The 26,453-nt window shown below is 35.3% G+C and overlaps 1 protein-coding gene across 5 annotated transcripts in view; it reads right to left on the bottom strand.

Annotated features, from left to right (window-relative positions):
- The window catches only part of Ktn1 (kinectin 1), a 113,497-nt gene that overhangs the window by 52,084 nt on the left and 34,960 nt on the right, over positions 1-26,453 (bottom strand). For all 5 annotated transcript variants that reach the window (XM_013155243.3, XM_063241026.1, XM_063241027.1 and 2 more), the window contains exons 3-10: positions 25,182-25,319; positions 23,582-23,752; positions 22,177-22,307; positions 8,502-8,618; positions 6,929-7,069; positions 2,971-3,077; positions 2,060-2,192; positions 294-381 (exon numbers count right to left, since the gene is read on the bottom strand). In XM_013155243.3, coding sequence (XP_013010697.2) covers positions 294-381; positions 2,060-2,192; positions 2,971-3,077; positions 6,929-7,069; positions 8,502-8,618; positions 22,177-22,307; positions 23,582-23,752; positions 25,182-25,319 — 1,026 coding nt within the window. The remainder of the gene's footprint in view (positions 1-293; positions 382-2,059; positions 2,193-2,970; positions 3,078-6,928; positions 7,070-8,501; positions 8,619-22,176; positions 22,308-23,581; positions 23,753-25,181; positions 25,320-26,453) is intronic.

Here is a 26,453-nt window from a genome sequence, read left to right as displayed (position 1 = left end):
ATCAAAAGATGGAGGGAGAGAATGGCTGGGGAGGGGGAAGAGATGAAAAGAGAACTGAGATGTGTTTATGTACATATACCAACTCTCTATAGGAATATAGTCAAGTACTTTAAATATGAACTAATAAAAAATCAAAACTGAAAAAAAAAACCTCATTATTTTAAAATCCTAAAAAATGCCAAGGAGATAAAGTTAATCTGAAAGAGTAATCGTTATTTTTATTGAGCTGAAGTCACAAATGGAGAAGAGAAGAAATTTTACCCAAAATTTATGTGAGTACTTTTTCCCTTTACCTTGCTGTGCTGCATCATGTTCTGCTGTTCTTTTCCGGATGTAGGTTTGAACTTCTTCCCACCTTCTCTCAGCTTCTTGGAGTTGAACCTCAATATTTAAAAAGGGAACAAGTAAAAATTAGCACTATCAAAAAATTTTAACTTTGAAAAAAAGAAAGAAGCTCCCTTTACTTATAGTGTTGTATCTTAAAATGCTTACTCAATTTGTCTCCAACATTTTAAAAAGGCAGATAAACATCGTCTGGCTGCCATTATTTATCAGTTACTGCCATCTTGTCTTTCAATGTGAAATATATTCAGAAATGCAATTATTAGTGATTTTAGATCAAGATAGCTACTACTATTATGTATGTATCTGACCCACTTAGCTATGACATATTTCCCATCAATCTTTTTTCAGCTGGTAAATATCCAAAAGACAGGATGGTATCTTTTTTGCTAAAATTCATATATTGAACTATACATACTTATTGTACAATACTTCAATTATGACTGTAATCTTTAAAGTAATCTATTCATATCTGTGGAATACAAATTTCCTTACCTACAAAGCCAGCAGTAAACCCACCACCAAAATCAAATTTAAATAAGACATTAATGTTGTATCATGCTAGATCTAAGAAAACTTCAAGGTAAGTCTCAAAGTCTTTTAAACCCCTTATCATTTTCCAGTTCCAAATCGTTTCACATTCATGGTCTCAAGGTCTCACTGTGTCTATGATCTAGACAAGAATGTATTTGGTATAATGAGGTTACATTTCCATTTTATTGGACTGTATCTTCAACAAATCCCCTTCTCAATAAAAGGAGTGTCTTGTCACTTTCTCATTGCTGACATAATACCCAACACACACAACTTAAAAGAGAAAACGTTTATTTTAGCTCTTGTTACAGGCTATGGTTGGTTAGCTCCAATGGGGGAACAGCGTGGGAGAGGGTCATGCTAGACAGGAAGCACAAAGTGAAGGGAGGAGATGGGAAAGGAAATATACCCTTCCAGGCCATGCCCCCAGGTACCTGCCTCTTCCAACCAGACTTAATTTCCTTACAGAAAGTCAGCTATACAGCCTCCATAATTTAATCACCTTTCAAAAGTTTTGCCTATGAGGGTATGAGGCTCTTGAGGGAGGAAAAGACAATTCTGCTTATAAGCGTATAAGCTGAATGAGTGCATCCAGGCAGAAACAAGATGAGAGAACTAAATCTGTTCTCCCTCTCTCATCCTGAGCCATCCTATCGTTGCATCTCTTCACATTATGAGCATCTCATTGTACCAAGCGCCACTCTGGTAACTGAAGACAAAGTATGTGATTTTTGTATACCATGACTTGAGTGTAAGCTACTGGGGTAGTATTTGTATTTTATGCAAAAGCAATGGAAAACTCATCTATTCCAGGGCTTGAAGAAAACAGGTTGTATTGGACTTAATGAGAAATTAAGGTTGAAAGGATTAAGGATCAAGGATGAAAAAATGATGCAAAAAGTAATTTTAATTACACGATTTTGGCTGATACATGGAGGTCCTAACCCTTATACGTAAAAGAAAATTCTACCATGTATTTATACTGGTCAGTCAGCTAATTTCATTTTTCATACTTTCAGTCTTTAGCTTCAAGTTCAATTATTTCATTAGGTCACACATTGCTACACAGGCAGAGCTATGGTTCTTAATAAGCTTCAAACTATATTTCTCAAACATATATATAACATCACGAATCAAGTAACTCTACTATTCATAGAATGATAAATAAAGGGGGATGTATTACCTTTAACTGAGCAACTGCTTGCTCAGCATTCTTCTTTTGGACTTCCTCCTGTTGTAGCTTCCCTGCTTTTTCAGTCAACTCATTTACCAATCTAGCATAATCCTGGCGTAGTTTATTTAGTTCTGCAGACTGCCTGAAAACAACAACTGGATTAGGAACCATCCATCACTATACATACAAAAGGACAGATAAATACAACACATTTTGTTAATTTTGCTGAGGTAACAATTCCATTTACAAATCAACAAAAAGAACACAAATAAATACTTGCAATTCCCAAACAATTCTAATGACAATTATACAAATTCTAAAACTGCCAAGAAATATCTAGAAAAATGGATAACCAAAAACTTATGAGGATAAAAAGTGTCACTCTCAAACTGATCTTCTGAAAACCTATTAAAAATTAACCAGTCAGAATTCTTACTCTGTGCAAGGACAGTACTACTTTCTCCAGGGTACTGGCTCTTAAAGAATGACCTCACAAACAACCATGCATTGTTAAGAGGAACATGTCTTCACATGCAGATTTCTGAGCTCCACCTCAGGTCAGTGGGTCAGAAAACCTTCAGGAATAAGACAGTAAGAATGCTTTCTAAGTTAGCTATGCTGAATAATAAAGTTTGAGAACTACTCTAGTAGGAATAAATGATTTAGAACTCGCAAATTCAGTCTCAGAAATCTGTATATTTTTCCACTAACTGTAGTGTTCAGTGATTTGTATGTAATTATACATATTTTCTATATAGCTAATAATTTTCACACAACAAATGTTTTTGAAAAGTAACTCAATTTTAGAAGTTCACGTAAGAAAAATGCAACTAATTATTCTAAGTACCATTTTAATGACCTAACAAACTATTCTGCCATTTAATTAAAAAAAAAAAAAAAAAACTTATTTGGAAACATACTTGCTTTCCAGTTGATTTGTAGTGTTGCTGACAGCGTCTCTCAGTATACCATTTTCCTGTTTCAAGTGAGCTATCTCTGCTTCCATCTGCTCACGAACTTGCTGAAACTAGTTCACACATACAAGACTTAGAAAACAAAGGATAACGAAGCTACCTTTAAAAAGTTTTATAATGAGCGTATCAAAAAGCATCAATAAAATAAAATTTGAATTGATGGTTTCAAATATGTATGAACACATTTAAAGTAAGTTGTTTTGTAAATTTTGAGGATTGAACCTAAGGCCTCACACTTGCTACTAGCAGGCCTTTTTTATTTTGAGATATGTGTTACTAAGTTGCTCCAGGAGATAAGGCTGGCTCTGAATTTACAGAGAGATTCCTTCTGCCTCAGTTTCTGAATACCTATGATTATAGGCCTGCGTCACAAGTGGCCAAGAACTGCATTTTTGTTGCTAATTCGAAGTAAACAGAAACTACAACAGCAGTCAAGAATACAAGTTAAAAAAAAAAAAATACAAGTAAATACTTGCTTCTATCATACTGAAAATACAAAATAAATATGCAAAATTTCAATACTAAAAGTTCGTTTATGAATTCGTATTCAGACTTACAGAATTAAGCCTGTTATGATCCTGGAATATACCAGCTATGTATCAATAATATTTTTATTTTTTTTCAATATTTTAAAATAACAGGTTTTAGTAATCTAAAGTTTAAAACCTGGAAACATATTCAACTTATCTTATGTTACAATTGAACCATAATAAAATCAATGGTCCTACTCTTTCAATTTCTGAGCATCTATTTTGAAGACATAATATGTAATATAATAACCACTGTTAATTTCTTATCATCTTGTGTAAAATTCTGTATTTTTCTTTTATTCTCTGTCTGTCTGTCTCTCTGTCTGCCTGTCTCTCTCTTTCTATCTCTTGTTTTGTCTTTTTGAGACAGGGTCATGCCATGCAGTTCAGGCTGGTCTTGACCACACTTTGTAGCACAGGCTGGTATTGAATTTACAACAATCCTCCTGCCTCAGCCTCCCAAGTGCTGACATTATAGGCATGTGCCATCACTCCTAGCTCTTGTATTCTCTTTAAAATAAAAAAATATATATATCAACACAAAAAACTATGTGCTAAAGGGGAAATGAAAGACAGGAAAAGTAAAATGAGAAAAGAAGGAAAACATGAAAACAAAGCTTTGTAAATGAGGAGGACAGAAGGAGTTAAAAAGGAAGGGAATGTGTAAAAAAATCAAGTTATAGCATATACAGAAAAATTCTTTTTGATGAATTGATCATTATGTACATCACAAATGTAGCAGTACAATCTAATTTTTAAAAAACCTACTTGTTAAATTAGTATGACTTTGTCTATGCTCATACTAACCTGAACATGCTCCATCTCATCCAAAATAGTTGGACATCTAGTTATTTTTGTGGTAACAGACACCATAAAATGCAAACTGTTAATCACTTTCAAATGTAAAGTTCAGTCATACTAAATATATCCATACTACTGTACAATCATCAGTATCATTCACCTTTGTAACTCTTAAAATGAAACTAATCAGGTGTGGTGGTGCACACCTGTAATCCCAGCACTTGAGAGGGTAAGGCAGTAGGATCGCGGTGAATTCAAGTGCAGCCTGGGCTACACATGGTAGTGAGTTCATGGCAGGCACGACCTGCATAGAGAGACTCTCATAAAGGGTCTCAACTAACAAACAAACAGGAGGAGGAGAAAGAGAAGCAGAGGAATAAAGGGGAGGAGGGGAAGGAAAAAAAGAAAAAAAAAAGAATTAAGTTTATATCCATTAACCAGTAATTTTCTTTGCCTGTCTTCCTAGTCCTTGGAACCTACCACAATGTTTTTTCAGATATCTGTTTTTTTTAATTTCAAAGTTACAGAATCAGAAAAGAAAGACTATTGAATCATATATTCATGTAAGAACATGTCTTACTTTAATACAATTATTCTTTTATGGGAAATTAACAGATACCAGTAATCTTAATTTAGTTAAGAAACTCATTTTTCAGAGGATTTACATGGACTCTACATTCTGACTTCTAACAGTAATTAAGTAGACAAATTAAGTCATTTAAATATTTTTCATCTTCAACAAAAAATGTTGATATAAGTAATTTTCAAATGAACAGTAAGCAGTAATTACTGACAGAAAAATTAATTCAATAACCTGATTGATAGGAAAGAAAAGCATACAATGGCTGCAGAATGGGAAGATGGAAGAGTGTGATGAATAAAAAGTAGAGGCATCAGAAAAAGTTAACAATGTGACAACAATGTCACCTGCATCTTTATTATCAGTGACATCTCAATGGAAAATGGAATTTTCATAGTAGCAAAAATTAGTACATTGGCAAATAATGACCAGAGCAATATTTTACAAAAATAATTAGATATCAATTACAAGTTAGAATATAAAAGAGAAACCTATGAATAAGGAGCTATAATTATCCTACTATGAAATATCCTATGATATTTAAGAAATGAATGCAATAGTAACTACAAATCAAGTACCTGTAAGATTCAGAGGGATTTGTGGACTAGGAGGGAGAAAGAGACAAGGGATTCAAGTATAAGAGACATAAGGCCTTAAACTGAAAAATAAAAACAAAACCTGACGACAGGAATGTTAGACACAGATTGTATCTGAGATGATAAGAGACCTTCCAAACTGAAGCAACAACTAGCAAATGAAAATAACAATTTTGAAGAGTTACTGGCCCAGAGTTCATTGAATCTCTTATCAACTAGGTGTGGTAGCATACAACTATAATCTCAGCAGTCTTGGAGGTTGACGCAGAAGGATCCCAAGTTTGGGCCTAGCCTTGGACCAGTGACCTACCAAGAGCCTATCTCAAATTTTTTTTAGAAAAAAAACTGGAGATGTAGCTCAGGGCAAAGGTCCACGGTTTAATCCCCAGAACCCCACACCTAAAAAAATCTCTCAGTAGTGATATGAGGGTAGGAGGAAAGATGATATACCAGTTTTTAGGTATCTAGAATTATAAAGAAAATGAATGCTACATGAAAAAAAAAAAAAAAAAAAAAAAACCCGCAAAAATGAACCACCTGAAACACTCAAAGACGACAGGTGAAAGACTATGAACAACGAAAAATCTGAAAGGGTCATTTAAGCTGAAACTGTGCAAGTTACGATTCTTTTTCCCTTCCAATACATGTCCCATCTAACTCATTCCTGTGTATACACCAAATCTTCAGTCAACATTTATTTCAGACCTTGTTCTCTCCATCACTGACATTCCTTCACAAGTCTTCCACTTAACCTTTGTTCCATTCTCCACATGGGTGAAGGCGTAATAATTAAAACACCAGATGAGTCTCACTTCACATTTGCCTAAACTCCTTCACTGGCTTACCAGTCTGCATTTAAAACAGTGCTCTTCTGTAGACCTTCCTTCTTTATTGCAATGCTGGTTTTCATTTAGCACAACTCTTCCCAACTTCTCATAACTGTAAACACTGTAGGGGAAAACCTGGCGAGTACTGTTTCAAAAGTACAATACCAAAAGAGATGCACAGAGCACTGAAGAATCATAACAAATTACTCTTCTATCCAGGGTGCATTTCTTCATCTTAACTGATGGCTAATCTAGAAGGCTAACACAATCTGTGTTTCAGGGAAGGAGTCTTCCCAATCAATCTTTCTCTTGCCCACTTCCCATATCCAGGGCCCCAACTATACAATATCATCCATCACACAGGTGTATTTTTCATCTACTTCTAGCGTCCCTAATTTATTCCTGCCCAGAAAATGTATTTACCTATGCCAAGGAGGGAGTTTAGTCACTTGTATGCCTATAGTCTAGCACATCAACACACTAAGCGCATTAAAAAGTTAGCTAATTAAATGAATGTACGCATCTCGTTTTCAAATTTCATTATTTTATTTTCAAAGAATGAAACTATACCTTCATCTGCATTTGTTGAGTCTCTTGATAACTGACATGTATTTTGTTTTGAAATACATTATGTTCCTTTTCTAATGTTCCAATCCGATCTTTCATCCTTGCTATAATTACATTGCTCCTTTCTTTCTCTGTCATCATTTCCTATAAGAGTAAACCAGAAATGACATCATGAAAAACTTGTTTTTAAAAATATACTATAAGTTTATAAGCATAAGAAGACCCTAGCATCAGTAAAATGATCATGATTAAAGGGTTTTGCTTTAAAAAAAATAAAGTCTTTGTCTCTCACCTGCTCTTCGAATCAATTCTCTTGATAAACACAACATCAATTTGTTTTACTCCAAATGTACGTTCTGGTTAGGAGTTAAAGACTCAGCCTAGAATAAATTCTAAATTGATTGTAATAATACTTTAACGCAAACCAGTTAGTTAGCATTCTCAAGCATTAGGTTTTCCTCTGGTATACAGAAAAATGTCTGGGAGAGCCTATTGAACAGGTATCTCTCCTAGTGGAAGAAATAAAGATATATAGATTACAGAAGTTTGGAATAAGGGAAAGTAAAAGTTTCATCATCAAGGAAAAGTACATGTAAGCAAACATTAAAGTTATCTGCAAGTGTGGCAAATCCATGCTTCTACTCTAAAAAACTATTTGACAAAATTTAAGATTTTTATACAATTTATGGTTGCTTATAGGAGTTATTTTAGGTATTTTATTTATATTTGAATATACATCTTAAATATGTGGCACAATGAATTACCAAAAAATAAAGTTGACCTAGTTTTAGTTTTTAAATATAGTCAAAACACTGAATTTATAATTGTAAGAAAACATGTTTATGAGAACTCTGATTAATCTAACCAGATGTTCCCACTGACTTTTAAATTTACTTCAGATTACATAAAGAATTTCTATCAGACAAGAGCTTTGGTTCTTCTGGTATCTTCTAGTAGCTAGGTTGAGGAGTTAAAAACTCATATACTCTACGGCAACATTCCTTTAAAAGAAAAAATAAAAAGGGGATTGTATTTTCTAGTTTCAAGTCTCTTTTCTTGCTCAGTGTATTTCACAGGCTGGTTTTTCCTCTAAAATTTCTGGAATTTTAGAAGTTCTGAATGCTTTTGTTTCATGGTGGTTGTTGTTGTTTTTCTGAGACAGGGTCTCGCTGAGTTCAAGATAGCCTCGAATTTACTATGTAGCCCAGGCTGGTTTAGAACTCTGCATCCTCTTGCTTTGCCTCAAAAGTGCTGGGATTACAAGTGTGTGTGTAACACTCAGCTAAAGCAAGTTTATGCTTTTAAAAGAGCTCTCTTATTATCATAAAAATAGAATACCTAACATGTATTGTTATTTTAAATTCCTAACTTCCCTATGGGTGTAATAAGTCATGAGACAGCAAGATACCTCTCCCCAAAAACTCTAAAATAGAACTCTAAAAACTCTAAAATAGAACCGATTGTATTGGGAAAATTTATTATACAATATATTATTCATTCGAGGCACACGGACAACTTTTAAAGCTTTCATTGATTCTAAGTTGGAGTACATCCCTTGAGTGTAAGAGTAATTCACCTGGGTCAACTGCTTACACCGCTCTTTCATAGCAGCAGCATCTTCCTTCACAACAGCAAGCAACTTGTCCTTCTCCTGAAGCTGATGCAGAAGCGCAGTCAATTCTCCTTTATTTAACTACAAAGGCAAAATTAATACAGACTTAGAAACGGTTAATACAGGTTTATGAGAATGAAGTATCTATCATCTAGTGTTCTTGAGTCAACGCAAGGCTCTAAAATAAAGTAAAATGACTGCTAAAACATGGTCAGCAAAGTAAATTGGAAAAGTCACTGTAACATTATACCATCTCAAATTTCCAACATAAATCAATCAAGAGGCAGATCTTTGCAAAGAATTGTAGAACTTCTAGTTTTAAACCAGAAACAATTTCTTTCCTTTTCGTTCTCAATCAAAAGAAAGAATATGGAGGCCAGAGATTCAGCTCAGCAGTACTAGAGCCTGCCTGGCAAGCGCCAAGGTCATGAGTTTGATGTCTGGTACCACAAAAAAAAAAAAAAAAAGAAAAGAAAGAAAGAAAGATTTAAAAGAAAGAATATGAAACCAAAAGACAACTCACACCAAATATTCCTCTAACTTCAAAGTATAATACCAGAAAAGGCTCCATAAAGGCAATGTGGAGTAAATACCATATTCAGTCAAGTTGCCCAAATATGCTCATGTCAATAGAGGAGCAATGGATTCATACAGGAGTTTTCAAAATTCAACAAGCACAGCTAGAAAGGAAAACCAATCAGCCCTCATCTGACGCAAGAAACAAGTGTAAAGTTCAAGGCAGGAAGTTTTTTGACAGGAAACCTCCGAAGGCGGGGAAAAAGGGAGAAAAAATTACACAAATTTTATTCCAAGTGAGCAACTAGCCACTGAGGCAGAGTGGAAAGAGATTTCCCTATGCTAAGATCCAGGTCTGTTCCAGGAGAAGAAACAAGAGCCAAAAGGACACATTTCACACTCACAGCCCCAAAAGAACAAAAGTGAGCACCAACCTCTAGCACAGACATCTCTGTGATCCAAAAGGCACATCCCTCTCAGGAGAGGAATGCTAGTAAACAATAAAAGTTTTTACTCAATGTATTTTTAAAAGGAAAACAGTAAAAAAGGCAAGTGAAGAAACACAAGAAAAAGGCGGTCAGAGCAAATAAAAATTCTAATAAAATTATCAATACTTTTTTTTTTATTGGTACCGGGGATCAAACTCACGACCATATGCTTGCAAAGCAGGCGCTTATGCCACTGAGCTAAATCCCCAGCCCTATCTTTACAATTTAAAACCTTTAAACTAGCAGTCATTTCTGGGAAACAAAAGTCAAAAGCAAAGCTCTTAAGAAAGAACTCACAGAAAAGACCACAAAAGAGTGAAACATAAAATAGTAAAACTTCACAGTAGAAGTAAAAAGTAACATCATCCCAGAAACAACCTAATCAGAAGCAAATATCGGAAATGGGACATAGTGCTAAGAACAGTAAAGGTAGAACAAGGTGGAAAAAGGGCAACAAAATACAAAGCAGAAATAAAGTTTTCTTTGATTAAGTATTATTTTCTAAGCAACAAAATGAAAATGATAAGAAAGATGGGAAAAGGAAACTCAACATACACTTAACCTGATACAAACAACTTCACTTATTCCAAGAACACACAACTTCCAATGAAAAAATTAAACACTTGCTGAATGCCCAAATTTATGGCACATGAGCCAAGCTGTTCCAGGGGCCAACCATTGGATAACAGCACCAACAGAGGTCACATGCATGCTCGGTAAGGAGTAGTAGCAAAAGGTAATGACATCATGACTCATAACTCATTAGGTGTGACTTGTAGGGCTTTTGCATGGCAAGTGAGTGTGCTGATAAAGGGGAAGGAAGACAGGGAGATAGAGACAGACAGAGAGACACAGAGAGAGACAGAGAGACACAGAGATAGGAGGCAGAGAGAGAGAAAGATTGGTTTATATATTTGCTGGACTAGTGATTTTAGCAAAAGCCCCCACAAGGTAGAAAATGTGCATGGATGCCTCTTTCAGAGCAGGCCATAAACTGGTGGTCAGCGAAATACTGCCCCTCTTTGTGCCGTTGCTCACCAAATTCAACAAGACGCCCAGTTGAGACTCATTTCCCTAGACTGTTGATTCAGGGAATATCCAATTCTTTAGTACTATAAATTAGTGTTACTATCTTTGATATGGGGATAGATTTGTATTGGGTGCTTGCTCCTTCTTTCCTTCCTTCCTTCATTTGTGCTTACGTTCCAAGTCTTGAATACCAAAAATGACTATAGCAGAAAACCCAAAACTGAATGCAGACAGTGGAAGATTATTCCAACAGTCACCTGGACAGTCATCTGGAGTGATTTGATGCAATGGGAAAGTGTTACATATTCTATGCAGTGCAAGTGTCACGTGTCACCCATCAAGTGTCAAATGGTATTTAACAAAAGTGTGGCCCGACTTGGTGAAAGTGAAAGGAAAGAGTTTCTGGAAAGGAATTTGAAGAAATATCATTACCAGCATCTTAGTTTTTGCAGCCATCTCTCTAAAACAAATCATCTGTTAGCTGCCAGCATTCAAACTGTAGTGTGCAGAGCAAAACATAAGCACCTTTCTCATGGAAATTTTAGCAAAATGGACACTTCTTTGTAAATTAAAACCTCTGTATTCAGGTTTAATTGCAGTGCTAGCACTTTGCAATAAATAAGTGGGTTTTGGGTTGCAGTCTGAGCACCTGGTATCTATGATGTTTGCCATGACTGTTTCAGGAGCTTGCCTAGCTAGCATGCATGAAGCTCTAGGTTCAATTCCTAGCACTCTCAAAAGAACAACAATGCTTTTATTATAAGAGTGCAATTTTACAGAAACACATAAAAAGTAAAAATTTTACACTGGATACAGACCTCTGCCCAGCAACATGAATACAAAGACTAGTACAATAATGAATGCTTTAAAATTTTTCAATGAAAATTGAAGCTCTATGTAACAATTTTAAAAGGAAAACAGTATAACTATCATTCAAGTACAAAAACAAGAAGTATCATAACTTGACAAAATTTTGGAAATACAAAAACCATTAGATTTTACTGAAGAGTTTCAAGAAAAAAAACTTTAGCCAACCAAGAAAAGAAAAAGCAGTATGGCAAAGAACTGATATCAAGCTTTTAATCCATCATTAAATTATAGAATTAAGGCTAAAACAAGGATGGGAATTATTATTATAGATGTTACACATTATGAGTATCTGACAAAGAGAAATGCTATTATAAATAAAACCACAGTTAAGGAAGACAGAAAGTAGAGAAAAAATTACCATGTCCAGTACTCCATGAAATCAAAACTTAAAATCAAGGAATTGAGGTAAATATACTTACATTATCAATGTTAAAAACTCAATAATAAATATTCCTTCCTGGTAACCACACTAACAACCAACATTTACTGTGTGCTATAAACTCTAAGCACCTAAGATGTTTTATCTCATTTAATTCTCAAAGTCTGGCTATCATTTTTTTTTAACTTTTTTGTCTTTTTGAAACAGGGGTTTCACTATGCAGTTCAGGCTAGCCTTGAACTCACTATGTAGCCCACACTAGCCTCATACTCACAGTGATCCTCCTGCCTCAGCTTCCCAAGAGTTGGAATTACTAGAGTATGCCACCATGTCTGGCCTCACTCTTATTTTAGAAATACATAAACAGCCAGGCATGGTGGTGCATGCCTGTAATTCCAGTACTCCAGAAGCTGAAAAAGGAGGATCACTGAGAGCTTGAGGTTTGTGTGGGGCTACAAAGTGAGTTCAAGGCCAGCTTAAACTGCATAGTGAAACTGCCTCAAAAAGATAAAAAAAATAGATACAGACAGAAAGAAGGAAAGAAAGAAAGAGGTACTAAAATTAAGGAACTTATCCAGAGTTATAAAACTCAAAGTGGCAGAGCCCATATTTAATTCAAAATCCCCGACACTAGAGCTCAGACCTAAATGTACACTCCACATATAAAACAACTGTCTTGTAGTTTATACACAAGGGCTTATGCATACAAACAGCATAATAGCTCATCTCTAATTCTGTAACATTTCCCAAAAATTTCCTCTACTGTTCTCTTCCCAGCCAGTTTACTCTTACTGTATACTCACAGTCACCTGTTAATTCATTCACTTACAGTCTAATTCTGAAAGGAAACTGCTTTCACTAAGAACATTAAAGCCAGGTCTTCAAGTTTTGCCTTCTGTAACTTGTCTGGACTGTGTGCCACTGCTGGCTTTCCCAGATCCCTGAATTCTGAATCCTCCTAAGTTCTGGGATTCCTTATCTCCTGCTGTTTCTTTCCTGCTCCTCCTCAGTAACCTCTGCAGAAACTTTCCTTGATCTTTAACCACAGTAATTCTCAGGGCTCAAGTTTTTGTTATTCTCTCAAGTTTTTCTCATTTCCCACATCTGTATGTACCACTGACAGTGGTTTACATTTCTAAATTGCTCCCATTATAAATTCTCTTCAACTCCAGAAAAATCCATACTCAACTGTGAAATGATTATATCCACTTAAATGGCATGCCAAATAATTTCCTAAAATTTCCACATTTTATACTTCCTTCCTCTACAATGTGTTCATAAATACCAGTCACTATAATCTATCTGAATCCTAAAAGAAAACAGCCATCCTAGATTCTTTATGAACCACTATGATTAGCTGTTTAACAATTCCCATAACTTCTCTGTCATACGATATATTCCTTACTCTGAAGCAGTGTGAATTAGGTATGAGGATCCATTTCTATGTAGACTTTGAAATCTTTTAAAAACTCAGTCTCTGGCAGCAAACAGTAGAAACTAGTACTTCTCAGATACAAGAGACTTATAAGAGCAAAGTCCCTGCAGCAGAGACTAGAAGCACCAAGGGGAAATCATGAACAAGATTTTAACCAAAAATCCAAATTTAAGGAGCAGGGGACAGTGAGCACAATATGAACATTTTCAAAACACCCGCCCTGTATCAAATGCTATCTTTTAACAAGTTCCTGATTCCTTTGTGTCTACAAAGGAATAAAATAAAATAAAAATCAAGGGCAGTCTGACTTACTATCCAGTATTTGCAGTTCAAAATGGTCTCAGACAACAAAGATACTCTTACTCCCATAAGCTACCAGCAATATCCTTAAGTACAACAGCTAAGTGGTAATAAATGTGCTAATTTCACTTGGAGGCTTTGCCCTATGAGGAGCTTTTTTCAATCCTCCTAAATAACTTAAGGACCCTTTAGAAAGTAAAACAAAAGACAGAATCTTCAAGAATGTCACAAAAGTTCTTTACAAAATAGAACCATCTGACTTTGTATTCAAAATCAGAGTTATATCTATTGATTGTCCTTGAACTCCTTGTTTACTCTGAGCCAAAGTTGGCAACAGAAACAGTCTTGTCAGCACACTGTATTGTAAAATGCCACAAACACTGTAAAATGCACTGTTGATAAGATACATGGAAGTATGGACAGACACAATGCTATAGTCAATGTTATGAAACAAAAGTCCACAGACTTTTATGGGAGAAAAATCACAGAAAAAAATTTACCTTATAAATTTAGATTAGGCTTATATGAAAAAATGATAGTCTAGCAAATATGAACTAGGCATAGTAAGAAATTGTGTAAGTAGGGAGACATAAGGAAAAAAAAGTTTGTTATCTAAAAGCAGCAGAGAAGAACTAGTATGGCTGCAATGTATTAAAGGAAAAATTTCATTAGATGAGGCTGTAGAAAAGTCACAGACCTCTTAAGGAACTGAGATTATGCACTAAAACAGAATAATCTGATTTACCTTTTAAAGATCACCTTGCAGTTATGTGGGGAAAACAGTTAAGAGGGCTAAGAAAAAACAGAAAAACTTCAATTTGGAGACTTCTGCAGGTGACCAAGTAAGAGGCACTGATTCAGATGAGCAGTCTTTACTTAGAAAAATAAAACTCACTCAACTTAGAACAGTTGAGTGAATGGTGTGGTACCCAGGTGTGCATAGTCTATTTTCAGAATGAGAAAAGTCATCAATCATAATACTTAATATCAGAATCAATGTCATCTTATCTTAGTAAAATTTTATAACTTCTCATTTTTCCCAATATGACATAGTACACATGACATTATGACTTGTAAGAATAACATTAACTCAGTGAAAGTTTTCTGTTTTATTTTAGGTTTTTTCTTTTATTAACTTTTTATCATCCCTATGGATTCTGCCTTCCACATCTTTGTTTTTAACCACACAACAGTTAACCCCAATGTGTTATCAATCAGACAGCACATTTGTTTCACATACTATCTATCTCTCAGCACTGCTAGGGCAGGTACTGAAAGTTTTAAGTACACCATACACAGAAAAATTACAAAATAAATTTGATAAAATGGGTTGTTTTTATAATTTCTATAATATTATGCTACAACATTAGCAAAAAACCACGAAGATTTGGTCTGGTAAGCGATTAAAGGGAACTACGTATATACTCAAGCATACACTGTCTAAAACATTCCTCATACACTACCCAGAAATTAATGTAAACTTCAAAATTTCCAGTCAGACCACAATACACAATTTAATCAAGTTCCAAATGACTTTAAAGTGATAAAAATGTTATTTTCTTCCAGTAAAGATGGCAGATAGATAAGAGCACAATACAGAGGTTCCCTGGGACAGACAACTGAGATGCTGAAAAAACACAGTGTGGGGAGTGCCAGACAGAGGGAGATGGATCCTCTTGACTTAGGAAGAAACTAACTGCTACCCATCCTAAAGGTACACAGCCTGGATAAAATGTAATGGACAGAAAAAGTGCTGCTGTTCCCATTTGCTGCTTGCTGATTATTCACTACTTCACTGCCTTTTGCCCACAATGAACTGTTTCTCCTCTGTAATGCCCCTCTGCATGCCACCCTGCCTTGGAGCCAGGATCCTATAAGCTACAATGAACTTTTCTTCCTTTACCTTTGGGTGCTGGGTATTTTGTCTCAGCAACAAAAAAAGTAACTAAGACAAGGAAGTCTTTAAAACAGGTAAAAGTAAAAAACAACAAATTCCACTGGGCAAGGTGGCACACACCTTTAATCCTAGCTACTCTGAAGCTGAGATAGGAGGATTGGAAATTTGAGGTAAGGTAGGCAATATATCAAGACCCTCTCTCAAAATAAAAACAAGCTAGGAAGTTGCTCTACTCTAGAGCACTTGCTTAGAATGAGTGAGGCTCTAAATCTGATCCCCAGTTTTGCTTTTGGCGGGGAAAAGCTGTATGTATATGAATAGGTATGTATGGGAATTGTTATTTTAAACCTTAGAAAATATGCTTTTCAGGTTGAATAAATCTGAGATTACTGAACACAAGGCTTCACCAGAACCATTTTAACAGAACTTACAATTTTGTAAGACAAAGCTATTCTCACTTGTCTGTTAACCAAGGAAGAAATAGGTGTATTATTAACATAATGAACTTGAGTTTAGTATATTTAACTTTGTCTTTTTCAATTAATTTATAACCCATTTTAAAATGCAGAACATGCTTGATTCAAGCTGTATCAACAATGACCCAAGTTTGAAAACAGAAATGAGACAAATAACCTGAACAAAGTTATTTGTTCAACATACTATTAAACTTTGCGATTGAAATATTTAACACGTTGCATACCCACAAGCAATTTTTAAACAGCATTAACACAACTCCTGACTTACAAGAATAACACAACTGAAGGACAAAAGGAACTGTGCACTAACAAAATACTTAAGGAAAGTTAACTTAAGGAAAGTTGTTCTTCCCTGACAATTCACATTAACATGAACTATCTAGTCTAATTGGTTAGACAGATTTTACTGTGCTTAAATTGACCAGTAGGTCAATTAGAATACTTTAAAAACTAGGGTTCTTTGCTTTTTAAAAAATGTAACATCCAGAGGATACACAGGGCTGTTCCACCTGGCTGGGGGAGAATGAAGACAAAACAATGAATCAGACAGCTTGTTCCCAACCTTTCTGGCACCAAGGACCAGTTTCGTGGAAGACAATTTTCCATCAAGGCTGGGTATGGGTGAAGAAATGCTGGTGAGACAGTTCCAGGAGATTCCAGCAAGTTACATTTACTGTGCACTTTATTTCTATTATTACTGTGTACTTTATTACTACATCAGACTATCATAAGGTGCACCAACCTAAATCCCTTTCCTGTCCAGTGCACAGAAAGGTTCCGGCTCCTATGAGAATCTACTGGTGCTGTTGATCTTGCCAAGGAGCAGAGCTCTTGGCTGTCAACCAAGTGATGGGGAGCAGTGGGAACCAGATGTTTAGTTAGCTTGTCCACCACTCACCTCCTGCTGTGCAACCTCCTTCTTAAAGGCCCTCACCCCTATCCCATCCTTACCCATGGATCTGAAGATGAGGCTATGGGATTTAGCAGCAGATACACACTGAAAAAAGACATCAAGTCAGAATCAGAAAGGCCTGATGAAACAAGCAGAAGCCCTATGCAAACCTAGAACAGAGGAAAGCATAATCTATGATCAAGCAGAGTAAAGACCACAAGTATAGAAAAGCAGCAAATATTTAGGGGAAAGAAACGTCACGAAACCACAGAGCAATGAAACACTGATTCCCCAAAGGTTCTGATTAGTTTCTAGTTTCCTTTTCCAGGCTCCGTACAGACCTCGAGGTATCACATTTCTTGTCTTTGGACTTGCATGGGATTCCCTTCATATAAGTCAATTTCCCTCCACTTGAGCTCATCTGGGTCTCAATCTGCATTTAGAGGGGCCTAACATTAAGAATCAAGAAAATGCTTCATTCCTTTAACCTAACAATCCTAATTCTTCATGCTAAGAAATTTACTTGTTAAAAAAGCACATATAAAGATGTACGTTATAACATTAAATAAAAACTGAAGACATATGTGTGACATCAGAATCTACTCAAAATACATCTATTAAAACCATAGACTTTCTGTTCAATTCTGTTCCAAGTCAAATGCATAATTTTACTAGTATGATCAAAACATATTACCTATAACTAAAGATCAATATATAAAAATGTATGTCAGAATTAAGGGTACAGTCTGATTTATCTTAACATTATAAACTTTGTTGAACAGAAAATTAGCATAAGTTCAATTCCTTGGGTATCACAGCTTTTTGTTTTTGCTTTCTTGTGGAACTGGAGAATGAATTCAGTGTGTTCATACTAAACTACATCCTTGTCTCTCCCCTCTCAACTTTAATTTTTGAGGAAGTATCTCATCTACCTGTTTTAGTCTCCCAACTAATTGAAATACTTTATTTTTGAGTGACAATATAAATCTTAGTAATAACCATATCAATTAATACACCTCAAATTTACATGATACCCACAGGCAACAGAGTTATACAAAAAGCAAAAAGGATAAAGAGGGATACCAGCAGTGAAATACAGGGGAACTCAGAACAAAACAAAACAGGAAGATACTTAAAAGAGGAAGGGGCAATGAAAAAATAAAAGAGGGCTGAAACAAAGACAGTTTAACTTTAGATGACAGGAACTATGTCATTACATTTTTCTACATCCACAATAGGCAATTTAATGTATGTATGATGAGTTGACAACATGGAACAGAGGCTCTACTTTTAACAGTTGACAAAGGCAAAAATCACTAAATATTAATGATTTCTCCCATATAAACAGGAGCTCTCTATGATATTAATTACTTTTTCACCATATCACAACTCAATCATAGTAGATTTCAACAGGAAAAGGATTTCGCTGTCAGGTAAAACAGGAGGGAAAATAGCCACAGGATCCCAAGAAGTCAAACTAAAACTACTTCAAGAACCAGTCAAACATGCAGTCCCAGGGTTACTACTGAGGCAGCTAAGATTCTGTGCTCTTGCGTGTCCAAATTCTGGTCATTTCGACTTGCTGGAAACGCAGTGGCACTAAAGTGCAGCCCTACTGAGGTCCGAAGTCAGCAAGCCCAACAGAGATCCGAACCGGCAAGGGACTTGCATTGACTTACGGAGAGTGCCAGGAATAAAACCCTTCCACAGGAAAGGGGCACCAACAGGACATTTTGGAATTGGGCAGGACTGGCAAGAACAAGGAACAGCAGTGACTTCAGTCAGTTGTTCCCTTCCCAGATGAGACTGGTGGGGTATGCTTTGGCCTTGGTCATGTTCCTGGCTGACATCCAATAAGCTGTCCCCAATCAATTCCCTATGAAAGGCACACACTAATGCAGTGAAAGCCTCAGCAGGTTGACTGACCGAAGGGGAGGAGCCTCTGTTTGCACCTCAATAACATACTGGAGTTGGCAGGATCAGTTAGCCAGCATGTTTCAGAAGAACCTTAACCAGCAAGGAAAGAGACTGGGACCTCCTATATACGCCTGTATGGAAGAAACCAAAAATATGAGAAAAGGAAGCAAGAAGAAAAAGTTCCCAGCCCCAACCCTGAGAACACTGATCCAGGAGAGGTACATACAAGAGATTGAGGACAGCAAACATGCAATATCAGACACAGCATCAGTGCACATTGAAGAAATACCTTCAGGACCTCACAGACGAGATTAAGAGTGAAATATTTAACCAAGTAAAGCAAGATACAAGTAGATTAATAAAAGAAATGCTCAGCACCTCTCAAGAAGATACAGACAAAAGAAGGGAGGAACACATAAAAAAGGAGAGAACCATTTGATGAAGAATATAAAGAAAACACAGAATACATGAAGCAGGTTCAAAGAGATTACCTAGAAATAAAAATCTCCATTGAAAGCCGGCAAAACTGCTTGAAAGAAACTAACGATAGATTATCCAAACTGGAAGACAGGTTTGCAATGTGGGATCATGAAAGGAAAGATCTCTTAAAAATAACAAGGAAACAGGTAGTAACAATATAAAGGCTAGAAGATGACAAAAGGATCTATAACTTAAGAATAAAGAATGTGAATGAAGAAGCAGGGGTACAAACAAAGGAACTACAAAGGCTATTTACAGAAATAATTAAGGAAAATTTCCCAACCATGGGAAAAGGAAATGATATTCAGATGTATGAGTCATACAGAACTCCAGCCCCCTACAACCAAAACAGAGCTACACCCAGACATATAATAATCAAGATCCCAGAAATTCAATATAAGAACAGAATATTAAAAGCCATCAGAGAAAAGAAACAGATCACCTATAAAGGAAAGCCCCTCAAAATCATGGCAGACTGCTCGACACAGACCATCAAATCAAGAAGAGCTTCGAGCAAAGTATTCTAAGCCCTGAAAGAAAATAACCTGCAGCCCAGATTGATGTATCCTGCAAAGTGTCTCTAGAAATTAATGGAGAAACAAGATGCTTCAAGACAAAGAGGAACTGGGAGAGTTCGCAACCACCGATCCAACTCTACAGAGAATACTAAAGGACATTCTAGAGAGAGAATAGTATCAGAATTCCAGGAACAGTGGCAGAGAGGCCTCAATGAATGGAGCAGAAAGTGGAATGAAGAAGACAAGCAGACAACTATTGGCAGAAAAAGAGCACAACAGAAATGAGGCAAAGAAGCTTGGCTATAATCTCTAATATAGATGGCCTTAATACACTAAAAAAAAAAGGAAAAAAGGAGAAACACACTCAGAGTAGATCAGGAGGTAGGGTCCACCAAGATGCTCTTTATAGGAAATATAATTAACCTGAAAAAGGATATATGGACCGAAAATCAAATATGAGAAAACCATGCTCTATGTGACAGGGAACCAGAGACTAATAGGGGCAACTAGACCAGTAATTGTGGATAGGTTGGAAAGACAGGCTTTAATAGGTAAAGGAATACAACTAAAGATCAAGTCCAGGAGGGGGAAGGTTCGGAACAACTTAGGTAAGTTGCCCCCCAGTCTAAAAACTCAGGGTGTTGGTGAGACCCAAAAATGCACAGTGTACCCTGTGGGAGTGAAAGGGAAGAAATAGTCTTAAAAAAGACAGCAGAAGGTATTGTTAATAGTGTATCACAATTTAAATCCATATTATTCACAGTGTTCTACTTAGACAGATTTTATTCTGCCCTGGTTTGTCTACTTACGCTAGATATGAGGGCATAGACAGCTACCCTCAACTATCAGGATATAGTAGAGTAATCATCTTTAATTTCCTATTAACTTAATCTGGAGCCTTGTATAACTTGTACTGTTTTATCATGACTGATCTAAATCTGGTTTGTTAGACTGCTGTTTGGTATCAACAGATTTTATTGACATTGTTATGATTGATAGTATCAAGTCTGAGTATAGGCAACTACACTGAAGATGACAAGATTCACAATACCCATTCTGGTTTGATTACTACCTGTTTTTGAAGTTTTATACTATCTACAAAGTTGTGTTTTTGTTAATATTATTATGTACTGCTATATTCAATTTTACTATGTCTGATGATATAGACAATTCTATTGAAGATAACAAGAGACAATATAGTAAACCATGGTAGAACTTCTTGTACAGTGGTTTTACTTGTCTTTTTCGTTTCATGTGTTTATCAGAATGTTTTGTTTTGTCTTGCTTTGCTTTGTTTCTCCCTCTAATATAGAAAGGATAGAAATACATGTAGAGACTCATGAATGTGTAGAACGTATAAACAGTTTACAAGAACTGGCCTTATAACACATGATGAAATGAACAGATACTTTGAAGAAAAAGAGACACTAAAATACCCAGTGCTGATCCTGGAGTGTCATAATGTGAAACCCAGCAATAGTATTATTCTTTGTTCAGAGTGATATTAGCCTGCTTGGGTTTATTCAATCTCAACATATTTGAAGATATGGATAACTGCATGTATGTTTAAGTGTATAGGATAACCATATTTCTAAGTTTTTGTTGGATAGTTGAACAGAACTGGTTGCAATCTCACTGTTTGAATCCCCACTATATATGTTTTACTTTTGTATCTTGAACAACTATTTGTAAGAAGACAATCTGTAATCATCAACTAGTGATTTCTTACGGTTTATTTTTTCTTTGAAAGTATGGATTATTTCTACCCATTTTCTATTTTGTTTACTCTTTCTTTAAATAAATTTTTTTTTAAAAAATCATGTTATTCAAGCAACTGGTTTTTGTCACAGCATCAGATGATCCAAAAGATTCCTGACTAAATCAGCACACATTAATTAGTATGAATATATGAAATAATTCTGAAGGCATTCTGCAACTTTGAGATATGGTTATGTGGCCTAAATATTAAGGACAGAAGTAGACAATAACTAACTGCTCTAGTAGAAGTCTTATTTGATGAACTTCTAATTACTGCTTATGAACATGCCTATAACAACAACAACAAAAAACACATACGCTTATCGTTATGGTTTGTATCTAGATGTTACCCCAAATCCTCATTCAGTCATGGAAGCAGACTTCTAGCATTTGTGACTGACTCATGGTCCAATGCTGGGATTAAGGGTGAGTGCTCCACCCAAGTAGGTGTGGCCTACATACAATATGACAGAGTTTTCTCTAACCCTCTTCCTTTTTCGCTCTTGATACTTTTGCTGCATTCTGCCACATGAACTGTTGCCTTCTGCTATGTGTCACTCTGTTGTGGAGCCAATATGGAATGAAACCTCCACAGACTGTGAGCTAAATAAACCTTTTCTTCCTTATCTTTGGGTATCGGGTATTTTATCTCAGCATTGAGAAAAAAGTAACTAACACAGTTACCTTCTTTAAAATATCTTGTATCACACCAGACTTTTCCTTCAGTAGGTCTACAACACGAACAGCCTCATCTTCAGAAAACATCATGGTCTTCAAAGACAGAAGAAAATCTTTAAATTTCATTTCAGCATTTTCTTAATTAAAAAAGAAAAGGAGACGGCAATTAGAAAATAACAACTAATAACTTCAGAAAAGATAAATATCAAGCATTTATGGGCTAGAAAGTAAAATACTGAAAGAAAATATTTACACTTCTGCTCAAATAAATGATTCAGTCAAGAGGGAAATAATATTTACCATGTATTATGGAAAAATTACATTACCTAGAAGTTTGTAGAGTACTAAAATAACAGTATGCCCTCACCTCTTAAAACATTATTTAAGCATCTACAGTATGCTAGTATACAGAGTATATTTATAATATCCTTTTTACTTTAATAATCCTGAGACATACATAAACCAAATTCCAGAAAATAAGCTCTAAGATAATTAAATAAAAATGAAATCTTATTCTTCAAAGAACAAACATATATATATGTGATTGTAAAGGTAGATTATCAATTTGATTGCCTGTAAGTATCTAGGGGATCAGCAAAGCACACTTCTAAGTGTGTTTGCATAGGGCATAAAAGCATGATTATGGGGTCTGTATCTGTGCCTTGTCCCTGATTTTTGGCACCATTTCCCTTGCCTTGCTTTCTGGCTACTACAAACCGAACATCTTTGCTCTGCCACACCTTTCTATGTTTCCTCCTTACTGCTAGCTGCCCTGGACTGAATCTTCTAAAACAATGAGCCAAATTAAACCTCTTCTTTAAATTGCAGGGTTTGATTAATGTGTCCCAGATATAGGAAAGCTAATATGAAATGTAATCTTAACATTAAAATAACCCACAAATTAAATATTTCTTAGATTCATGCCCCTAAATTCTCCCAGAGCTTCTATTAGGCACAAAATTCCCTTTGCTAAAAAAACTGCCATTCGTTAGACCAAATGAGCACTGAGTTTAAAACACTTCAATTATGTTGTAAGTTTTTTAGGCGTGTCCATGTGTGGAGTAAGAGGCATATAAGAACTCTTTACTTTCTACTCAATTTTGCTGTGAACCTTACCTAAAAATGCACAGTCGTCTATCTAAAAAACATTAAAAATCCACTATCACCACCACCAAAAAGAATAGCAGCTGCGAACTAGCAAAAAATCCTCACAGGAAGTAACAGTAGCAGGGAAAGATTGCCAAAGTAGCGATAGGATCTCAAGCAAGTCAAATTCCAATGTTCAAGTCAACAAAATTAAGAAGGATGGAGTAGAAAACTATCAAATCTTTTTACCACAAGTACAAAGTGTACTTGACTTCATCAAAATGTATTTTTATACTATAACTAATTAAGACACTCTGTATATTACCTTTGTCAGTCTCAATCTTCAGTTTTTTAGACCCAGATTTCTGGATCCCTTCTACTTGGTCAGGTTTAACAAGATCAATAATTTCTCTCTTATCCACCACAAGATTTGAGTTAGCATTATCCATCAGAGAAATAGAAGTACTTGAATGAATAAGGGGATTATCTACCAACACTGCAATTTAAATTCAACAAAATCACAAATCACTTGGGGTTTTGAAAAAAAGTAAACATGCAAGCACACTTTAACAATAAATTCAGTTATTTCTCAATCTCCAATATTAGTTCAATTTAAAATGTCTACCCCATCATTTAACAAGGCAGAAACTTTTATTCAAATAGTATCAATTAAATATTACTATTTTATAGCAAACCATTTAAGTCATCTAAAAATGGGCACTATAGCTGCTCTAATAGTATTTGCAAGTTTCTTAGAAATTCTTTTGATAGCTCATTTAACTTTTGTGTTTTGTCTTTTTTTTTTTTTAATCAGTACCGAGGATCGAACTCAAGACCACACGCTTGCAAGGCGGGCACTTATGCCACTGAGCTAAATCCCCAGCCCCAATTTTTGTGCTTTAATATAAAAGTCTAGTCGTATTTCATTAGTATTTAAGGAAACAATTTTTATTTGTGTTGATACTGTGCTGAATTCTTATTGTAATTGATAATTTTTAATTAAATTCCTATAACATGCTAAGTACAAAAAGCAGTCAGTTCCTTGCAGATATTTTCTCAGTTCTAATAGTTATGGCTCTTATTTTCATACTACATCTTACTACGCTTGCCGAAACTTTCAGAATATTCAAAAGTGGAAAAAGAAAGCTTTCCTGTAATACTATTAATGTAAAGAACTCAAAAAGTTATATCCGATTATCTGCTAGCAAAACATACAAACTTACACATAGATGGAAATCTCTGCTTATTCATACTTTTTAAAAAATAACCTTTTGTGCACATGTAATCCTTTTATTTAAAACTTAACATACTTAACTTTATCTAGTCAAATAATACTCCACTCATACATGATGGTTGATGTCATAAAATGCAAATAGAAGTTCTCCTTTTCCTTTTCCATTTTTACTATCTTATAGTACTAGTTGATATGACAGCCCAGTATTATTTGGTGATTACTAATGTTTAACCTAAGTTTATACCCTGGAAAATTCTGGAAATAAATATTGCTCTGTCACTTTTATGTGCATGCTTAACATATGAAATGTTTATAGAATAATAGGAAATGAAGGACAATGCTGCATCCAGCAAATATCTTCAGGCATAATCTTAAGAAATATAAAAAGTACAAGTACTTTGGGAACATTTTTCTCTTCATAGAGTTTGTATGCTATTTTTTCAAAGTTAACAATGAGAATAAAGACAAAAGTATTGCCATTTTAAAATTTCAGACAAATGTTTTCATCACATACTTACACTGTCAAAGCAATACAAAGCCACAAGGCTAAAAAGAATTTTACACTTACATTTAGAATTATAGTTGTTATAGCACACTAAACCGGCAATTAAAAAGCACATAATGTCTCCAGGGTCCCTATCCTATTATATCTCTATAATTAGCATTTATAAAACACATATCTAGACGTCACCATTTTCTGTCTTCTGCTTCTTTGATGAAACTTTCTTCTTTCCTGACCCACTTTCATGTTTAGTCTCTTGGTGAGAGGGTAATGCTTCTTGCTTCTTCAAAGGCCCAATCAGAGTCTCCACCTTTTTATCTTGGTCATCTTTAATGAATACAAATTTTTACAAAATCATACCAAACAATGAACACATCAGAAAAGGTATAATTAGTAATAAATTATTTTCAGAATGCATTAGCATTAAATCTTATTAGTTTTCTCATCAGTAAATTTTTCTTCTTTCTTACTCCATGACATATGTTCCTCAGTGTATTTACCCCTCTAACCTCGTTCTAGACCAATTCACAATACTACTTAGCACAGTCAAATTTCTATTTAAAACGGGCCCTTTCCTCACCACTGTAATTCCCAACCTCACACCTACTTCCTTCTACACTGACAAAAAAATAACCTTTACTTTCTTTTCTACCCATTGTTTTTCAACTAACTGCAATCTGATTTTTATTTATCCTATTCCATGAAAGAATTAACTCAGATGCCTGGTGTCCCAAATGCCATACACTACAAATATGTTAATCCTTATTTGACTATTCTTTAGAATCTTATCCTGTTGGTTTTCACCTTCCAAATTCCTCCCCTTTATGCTACGTGAAATAAAACTGTCACAAATGCACAAATATTGTATGATTCCACTTATAGGAGGCTCCCAGAATAATTGGATTCATAAAGACAGAATGGTGGTAGCCTCAACAAGCTGGGAACAGGGAAGTGAAATTTCCTGCTTGGTGTTTAATGTGTATACAACAAGAGAATTCTGGGGATGCCTGGTGGTTATTGTATGAAATGTAAAATACTTAACACCGGAGAACTATGCTCTTAAAAATAGATTTTATGCTATACGTATTTTACACACACAAAAAACTGCTAGTTCCTATAATTCTCTCCTTCACCATATTTTTTTGTAGCCTCCTTTATTAACCACTTCCACTGAATATCTATCTCACTGATCTTCAAGTACCACCCTCGTGCTTATGCCTTCTGGGCTTCTGATTATCTCATACAACATTTCCTCTCTGCATTTACATATCCTACTGTACCAAGAATTGTTCTCTCAAGTACATGGCCCACATAAGCACCTGAAATCCTCTCCATTGGTATTCACTCCCTCCAATATTCTGCATCTTAATGCTAACAACCATGCACTAATCAAGGGTTGGAAGACTTTTTCTGTCAAGGTCAAACAGTAAACACTTTAGGCTATCACAACTATTCAAGTCT

Source organism: Cavia porcellus, unplaced genomic scaffold, assembly GCF_034190915.1.
Source record: "Cavia porcellus strain 051 isolate PalLab524CR breed Dunkin Hartley unplaced genomic scaffold, mCavPor4.1 scaffold_31, whole genome shotgun sequence".
Classification (NCBI taxonomy): Eukaryota; Metazoa; Chordata; class Mammalia; order Rodentia; family Caviidae; genus Cavia; species Cavia porcellus.
This window is presented reverse-complemented; position numbering and strand designations above follow the sequence as displayed.